Source organism: Sus scrofa, chromosome 11 (assembly GCF_054392235.1).
Source record: "Sus scrofa isolate SSC_HxYL_T2T_F1_AM1 chromosome 11, Sscrofa_HxYL_maternal_Yorkshire_Landrace_v2.0, whole genome shotgun sequence".
NCBI lineage: Eukaryota > Metazoa > Chordata > Mammalia > Artiodactyla > Suidae > Sus > Sus scrofa.
The window spans coordinates 5383898-5392156 of NC_139393.1; the positions used below are offsets into that span (position 1 = coordinate 5383898).

Genomic DNA, 8259 nt, shown 5'->3' on the forward strand with positions numbered 1-8259 from the left:
CCCGGCCACGGTGGGCACCAAGACAGCCGGGATTTGACTTTGGTGTCCTCTTCCTCGCACCTCCACGCCCACCCTAAACTCCACTTTATACCTTGAAGTAGGTGCTTGAATAATGAAGCAAATGCACGACTCAAGTCATAGGACTGTATTTGATGGAGAATTAGTCTAGGGCCAGCGCCCTCAGTGGATGGATGGAATGCCTAGAGAGCGCTGAGTAATGAGTCCAGTCAACCAGCGCCAGCAGCCAGGGCCTGCGCTGTAAGCAATTACTGCCCCCAAGGAGGGGGGGGTCTTCGCAAATCTGGAGTCAGGGCTCTTTCCCACTCCTCTCTTTTAGCTAATAATGTCACCCCGCAGCAGCTTTCCAAAATAAAAAGGTTAACACTTGGCAGGAATTTATCCTTCCTATCATTGCAAAAAAGGCGGCTGTCTGCCCTTTTTCCTCTTTGCTTCGTCCCCCAGCTCATAATTCTGATCTCAGTTTCTCCCACTGGTCTAGTGATCCAGGCTCGCCTCTGTGGGACAGAGGGGGCCGCCAGGGCTCTGCGGCACAGTGGAGGCTGGATCTCTAGGGCCCGGGGGCTGGAGCCGCGCAGGTGCCCGCAGAGCGCGTCAAACGGCTGGGCGATACGCACGCCGCGGTGACGGTACCTAAGCTCTGCGGCTCCGCCCCCTCCGCGCCGCTGCGGGAAGGGGAGGAGCCAGAGGCAGCTCCCACGTCCCCCGCCCCGCCCCGCGCGCCCAGCCCTTTAAAAGAGCCGGCCTGGACAGCGGCCCGGGCCGCCGCGGTCCCCGCACAAAGGTGTCCCTGCCTCGGACCGTGCGCTCCATGCGGCCGCCCACCATGTCCGGGCACTTTCTGCTCGCGCCCATCCCCGAGTCCTCCTCGGACTACCTCCTGCCCAAGGACATCAAACTGGCCGTGCTGGGCGCCGGCCGCGTGGGCAAGAGCGGTGAGTGCCCCGGGGACAAGTCAGGACTGGGGGAGAGCCGGGCTCCCGGCAGAGGGGAGGTCAGGGCGCAGGGAGGACCCGGACGTGTCTGAGACCGTGCCGGCCTCCCTTCGTCCACCCTCCCGGTCTCCCGCTGCTTCCCCGCAGCTTCCCCTTAGGGGCGTTCGCCAGGTGGGCACCTGTTGAAGAATGGGGGCTGGTGCGGCAGATGGCGCACCCACCTCAAAACCCGCGGGAAGCCATGGCCCCATCCGTGGCTTTGCAGAGCCTGAGGCTGCGGGCAGTAGCCGCGGCCTGGCACGCCCTCATCTCCCCGAGACCGTCCGGGTTCGACCTTCTGGTCCGAGTCCTTGAGGTGATTTTCCTATCTTTCCAGCAATGATCGTGCGCTTCCTGACCAAGAGATTCATTGGCGATTACGAACCGAATACAGGTTAGATTCATTTCGTGCTATTGAGGCTGCTGGCTCTGATTTTCTTTTTCCCGATGAGCGTGTGAGAATTGACAAACCAAACTCTCCCTCTTTCTCCAGGCAAGTTGTACTCTCGGCTTGTGTGCGTGGAGGGAGACCAGCTCTCCTTGCAGATCCAGGACACTCCCGGGGGCATCCAGGTAGGGACAGCCCGGAGCAGATGCCTCTCCCGCTGCCCCTGAACCCCTGAGCCAGGTGTCTAAACACGCCTGTTGTGCGTGTAGGTGCAGGAGGCGGCTGTCCCCAGGTGGGGCCAGTCCTTGCGGTGTTAGAAACCCTCCGAAATGCGGGGCGGGGAGGGAGAGTGGGTGGTTAGAGGCCGCCTCCACTTGTCCGCCACCTCGGAAAGTGATGCTTAATTTCTCTTTGCAGCCCTGGCCGGGGGCATCGCTGGTTACACCGGTCTCACCACCTGTCAGAGCTCAAACCCTGAACACAGCTATGGGGACGGGCCTGGGGAGAGGGTTTTCTCTCCTAGCAAGGGCAGCCCAAGTGCTCCTGTTTCTAGCTGTTCCTCCGCAGTAGTTGCTATTGGATAACCTCTTGGTGAGCAGTCAGGAATGTAACTTGATTAACAAGTTACTAATTGCTCTCCCTTCTAGGGCTTGCGGAAGGACAGAAAAGAGGAATTTGTTTCTGTAACATTCTCAAGAAGGACATGCTAAAAATATTTTTATGGGCTTGGGAAGAGATATTTATCTTGGCTTATTTTCAAAGTTTTGTTTATTCTGAATTGGTTCCCTAAAAATTGCACCATCCTGAGTTGAAAGTTCTCATTGAAGTCATTCTTCAGTCAATCAGCCCCTTGGTTAATCACAGACTACCTGCCAAGCAAAGGGGTTAAAAGAAATGCATTGTAACAGCTAATAAAACCATCCAGGCAGGGAGCTTGCCTGAGAACTGGCCCTTCCATCTCCGAAGCGTCCGTCCTTCTGCAGAAGCTGGAGAGAACCTGACAACTATATTTAGTGATGTCTTTTTCAAATATTCTTTCAAGAGCGGCTTTGATGTTCTCTCTAGTCTCTCCCACCGAGGGCTTCCTTGATCCCAGCTCTCTGTGCTCTTTTCAGGTCCAAGACGGCCTCACCCAGGCAGTGGACTCGCTGTCCAAGTGCGTGCAGTGGGCAGAGGGCTTCCTGCTGGTCTATTCCATCACAGACTATGACAGCTACCTGTCCATCCGCCCCCTGTACCAGTACATCCGGAAGGTCCATCCCGACTCGAAGGCCCCCATCGTCATCGTGGGCAACAAGGGGGACCTTCTGCACGCCCGGCAGGTGCAGACGTGTGATGGTGTCCAACTGGCCAACGAGCTGGGCAGCCTCTTCCTGGAAATTTCCACCAGTGAAAACTACGAAGACGTCTGTGATGTGTTTCAGCATCTCTGCAAGGAAGTGAGCAAGCTGCACAGCCTCGCCGGGGAGAGGAGAAGAGCCTCCATCATCCCTCGGCCGCGCTCCCCCAACATGCAGGACCTGAAGAGGCGCTTCAAGCAGGTTCTGTCCTCCAAGGCCAAAGCCCCCTCTGCCCTGGGGTAGACTCACATCCCAGGAACAAGGCTCCTCTTGGTGACTCATTCATGCAGCTACAAAGACTGGGGGTCGCCCTTTTTAACCACCCATTCAGAGTTTATTTTTATACAGACTGTTGGTTTTCAAGTGTATGTGTATTTCTGAAAATTCAGTGATCGCCTAGAAGTTGGATAGTTTTTTTAATAACATTTTTTTTTTTTTACTGTAACTGCTAGCCACTTTTCCATTAAAGGCAAATGGCAACATTGCTCCTTGTTTTTAAATGTCTTTTTATAGAAATCATACTTGCACTAGAGCCCAGAACTGCTCCCAGCTTGCCCTTGGTCTGAACTGTGATTGGTGGCTTTGGCAGGGAGGGCTGGGGGGGAGAGGCAATCTGCTGTGGGAGAGATGAGAGCCTGTGGGGGAGGAAAGGAATTTGAATAACTGCAGGATGTCTTTAATGAGGGCACTTTGCCAGGCATGAAGTCGACACCCTGTGATTTTCAAGGGAAGGGGTTTATTGTGCGCAGATGCCAAAAAATTATAACATGAATAACATTATTTATGGGTGCAAATGGAAATTTATCCTCTCTACCCATATTAAAAAAACAAGCTCGGAGTTCCCTGATGGCCTAGTGATGAAAGGATTTGGTGCCCCTGCTGTGGCCAGGGTTCCATCCCTGGCCCGGGGACCACTGCATGCCACAGGCATGGCCAAAACCAAAAACGAACAGGAGTTCCCATTGTGGCTCAGTGGGTGCAGCCCTGGAAAAGACAAAAAACAAAACAAAACAAAACGGGAGTTCCCACTGTGGCCTGCGGGATCAGCGATGTCTCTGCAGCACTGGGATGCAGTTTTGATCCCAGGCCAGGCACAGTGGGTTAAGGATCCAGCATTGCTGCAGCTGCGGTTTAAGTCACAACTGTGGTTTCTGTCTGATTCCCCCCCCCCCCGCTCCCGGGGAACTCCATATGCCTTGAAGCAGCCAGAAAAGAAAGCAAACAAACAAATCTCTTTTCTGGCATTTCTTTTCTTTTTTTTTTTTTTCCTTTTTCTTTTTTGCTTTGCTTTTCAGGGCCGCATCCGCTGCATATGGAGTTTCCCAGGCTAGGGGGTCAAGTCAGCTACAGCTGTGGGCCTACACCACAACCACAGCAAACCAGATCCAAGCCACATCTGTGACCTATACCACAGCTCTCGGCAACACCGGATCCTTAACCCACTGAGTGAAGCCAGGGATCGAACCAGCCACCTCACTGTTCCTAGTCGGATTCTTTTCCACTGCACCACAATGGGAACTCCTCTTTCCCAGAATTTCCCTTGTCAGCAAGTGCACCCTCCCTGTCTCCCTGAGCCTCAGCAGTGGGATGCCTGTCTCTCTGCAATTTCTCCCTAAAGCATCACTCAGCCTTAGTCCAGGCCTTTTACAGCTCTTGGCTGGACTGGGAGGCAAGAGAGGTGGCCTCTGACCCTTTGTTCACCCAGAACCGCCTCACCCAAACCCACCATGATCCTTCATTGAGAAAACGCAGCAGGAGTTCCTGTGGTGGCACGGCGGAAACAATCCGCTTAGGAACTATGAAGTTGCAAGTTCAATTCCTGGCCTCGCCTAGTGGGTTAAGGATCTGGCATTGCCATGAGCTGTGATGTAGGTTGCAGATGTGGCTTGGATCCCGTGTGGCTGTGGCTGTAGCCAGCAGTTGTAGCTCCGATTTGACTCCTCGCCTGGGAACCTCCATATGCCACAGGTGCAGCCCTAAAAAGTTAAAAAAAAAAAAAAAGAGAGAGAGAGAAAACGCAGCAGTTTCCCCTTAGGTACTGGATAAAATATAAACACGAGGCGTGGAATCAGGAGCATTCACCCACTTCTCCAGCGTCTTCCTCCTCTGCTTCCATCCATTCCAACAAGCTCTGCCTTTCCCACGCTTCCCAGCGCTTTCATGCCTTCCTGTTTTGTCCTGGTCTCCACCAAAGCATCTTTCAAGTCCCGAGTCACGTGGTGCTTTCAGCGCCTTCTCTGAGTCTTCCTCTATTCCTGTAACATTTGGGTTATAACCCAACCTCTTCAGGAAGCTATTTGTCACCCCCGTTGGAAGGAGCACTCTGTGAGGGCAGTGACAACATTTTGTGACTTTGTATTCCAAGCTTCCAGCCCAGGGCTTGCACACAGACTAGTAGGTTTTCAGTAAATATTTGATGAATAAATGAGTGACCACAGGATTTTTGGTGCCAAGGACAATAGTGGCAGGTTACACATGAAAAAAACATGTCAATTCACTTCTGTAGAAAGAGGACAGGCGTTGTTCTGAATAGTTTTCTGTGTTTGTCTTTTTTTTTTTTTTTGGCTGTGCTCAGAGCATGTGGAAGTTCCCAGGGATTGAAACTGAGCCACAGCAACCACCTGAGGCACTGCTGTGATGGCACTGGATCCCTAACCCTAGGAGCCACCTGGGAACTCCTCCATTACCTTTATTTATTTATTTATTTATTTTCTGCCTTTTGTCTTTTCTAGGTCACATCTGCAGCCTATGGATGTTCCCAGGCTAGGGGTCTAATCAGAGCTGTAGCCACCAGCCTACACCACAGCCACAGCCACGCCAGATCCGAGCCACGTCTGCGACCTACACCACAGCTTACGGCAACACTGGATCCTCAACCCACTGATAGAGGCCAGGGATCGAACCCGCAACCTCATGGTTCCTACTCGGATTTGTTAGACACTGAGTCAGGGCGGGAACTCCTCCGTTATCTTTTAAATGCGCCTAATCCTTGCTCTTGGCATATCCTCGGAACAAAAAGAGTTCTTCTTATCATTAGCCGCTCCTGCTCCCTGCTGCCCATCTTAACATCGAGTGTGGACAGAACAGCTGACCCTCCTAACCCTGGCCAAGCCCACAGGGTGCTCCAATTGCACCTGTGCCGGGGCTCCTCTGCAGCAAGAGCTGAGCTCAAACATCCCATGGGAAAAACGTAAATCACAATGGAACAGCGCAGGAGGTTTCCCAAGGCGGCCCCTGAGCCAGCTGATCCAAGTGAGTGGCCTTGCGGACAGGAAGTGCCCTTGAGCTCTCCAGGGTCCAGAAGGACTCGAAGGGTCAGAAGATGAGTCATGGGGCAGTTCCCGAGGGAGGAGCAGCCTCTGTGCTCCAGCAGCTGGAGAGCCCAGCAGAATGCGCGCCCCAGGCCGCTCTCCTCCTTCGGCATCGCGGCTGATCATTTAGGCCGCATGGCTGATCATCCAGCCCCGCACAGGACCTGGCCTCCCCATCTGGGGGGACCGCAGTCTCTCCCTCCTGGCTCTCCTGACAGCAGCAGGACCCCTCGAGGGCCAGGTGCTTGGAGAGCATCCAGAAGGTTCCTGAGGTTGCAGGAGAGGGACCACGGGGTGTCAGGAGGCGGCTGGGGGCGGATGTTGTGGGATTTCTGTGTTGGGCAGTGGCTCTGAGGCCTTGGGCTTGACTGGGCAGTGCGGGAGCCCCTGGAGAGGAAGCTGGGTGCGGAGGCAGGCCCTTCTGTCTGGGTGGGCGGCGTCATCGGAGCCCTGAGCATCGTTATACTAACGCTGGGGTCAGAGCCGACACATCAGGCAGAACATCAAACCCTTGGGCGGCTGTGGACAGGACAATTTATACGTTTCCATCTAGCGGTTTTGCCTCAACGCCAAGGGTCCTCCTCAGCGCGGGGTCACCTCTATCCTCACGACGGAGGAGGAATGGCAGCGCCTCTGGTCCATCTTCACCCTGCCTCTCTTTCCATCGCCACCGCCCATCCTCCTGCTCAAGGCTCTGCTTTAATTCGGCCCTTAAACTGCAGACTGATTTAATTAATGCGCCTATCAGCGAGGTTCTGGAGGAATGGACAGGATCCAAATGGCCAAATTGTACCTTCCCTCTGCAAACATTCTGTGCTTCGCATGTGACTCAAGAAAAGCAAATGTAACTGATGGAAAAAGAAATCAATCGTAACAGAAGAAAATAGACTTGTTTGCCTGGTGTTGAGGTGAAGGGTACAATGGAAGTTCTAAAGTCTATCAATATTCATTTGGAGAAATAGATGAACTAGCAGGGGACGGTGAACAAAAGACCAAATAGAAAAGACCAGATGACTGTTCAGGCATGAATGTGGGACTCCAACAGCTTTTTTTTTTTTTGTCTTTTTTGTCTTTTCTAGGGCCACACCCACGGCATATGGAGATTCCCAGGCTAGGGGTTGAATCGGAGATGTAGCCGCCAGTCTTCGCCACAGCCACAGCAACATGGGATCCGAGCCGCGTCTGCGACCTACATCACAGCTCATGGCAAAGCCAGATCATTAAGCCACTGAGTGAGATCAGGAATCAAACCCGAAACCTCATGGTTCCTAGTCGGATTTTTTTTCCATGGTGCCATGATGGGGAACTCCCATTTCACTTTGTGGTGCAGAGAGACTGGCAGAACCTCTGCAGTGCCAGGATATAGGTTCAATCCCCTGCCCAGCACTACCTGGTGTTGCTGCAGCTGCTGTGTAGGTCACAACCTTGGCTTGGCTCTGATCCCTGGCCAGGGAACTCCGTATACCGAGGGACGGAATTAAAAAAAAAAAAAAAAAAAAGGGAGATAATACTACCCATCAGGCAGAATTGTTGGCAGGGCCTGGCATATACAAGGTACCCAGATAGTTGTGTTGTCTCATGATCATTATTTTTTAAAGGTACATTTTTACATAATGAAGATGTCTTAGGAAAAAGAGAGCTTCTTGTGCTTGCTTGTGTCCACTAAAAGATATGAGCAATTGCTTCAAAAGATGTGATTTTTCCCATTTCGTATCTGGGAAAAAGAAGGTTTGCAGAGGAGCAGTTATTCCTTCAATAATAATGCCTAAGAATGATTGATCTTTAGTATGTGCTTATTCCTTGATTTTCTCAATAATCCTTTGGGTACAGTTATCATCACTCCCATCTTTCAGATGCAGAAATTGAGGCTCAGAGAGTTCACACCATGGCCCAAGGTCACATAAGCCAGGAAACTAGAAGGCCTGGCTTAAGGAAGAAGAAAGGATTCCTGCCCAGGCCTTTGGGGGGGTGCCAACATCTGTGGGAGCCTCCCAGGGATTCTGTTGCCAGGCACTGGAGCCCTGGAGGCGGAATCTGCATTTTAACGAGCTCCTGGAGAGGTCCGGTGGCTGGATGTCTCCTATTTGGAGCTTCTTGCAAAGTCCCAGTCTGGACTCACCTGAGGCCTCCTGGGAAGTCAGACTTGATGGAGGAAGGGGAGGTTGCCACACAAGGAGCAGCCAGGTGCCCCTGCTTTGGGCTTGGTGCTGTGGCTGGTGAGGCTGGTG

General features: G+C 52.8%; 1 protein-coding gene across 1 annotated transcript; it reads left to right on the plus strand.

Moving 5' to 3' along the window:
• The first annotated feature begins 778 nt into the window (after positions 1-778).
• Positions 779-3204, plus strand: RASL11A (RAS like family 11 member A). Its single transcript, XM_003482868.5, has 4 exons — positions 779-953; positions 1330-1386; positions 1486-1565; positions 2496-3204. The coding sequence occupies exons 1-4, from the start codon at positions 830-832 to the stop codon at positions 2961-2963; spliced, it is 729 nt and encodes a 242-aa protein (XP_003482916.2). The 5' UTR covers positions 779-829; the 3' UTR covers positions 2964-3204.
• Positions 3205-8259: the final 5055 nt, after the last annotated feature.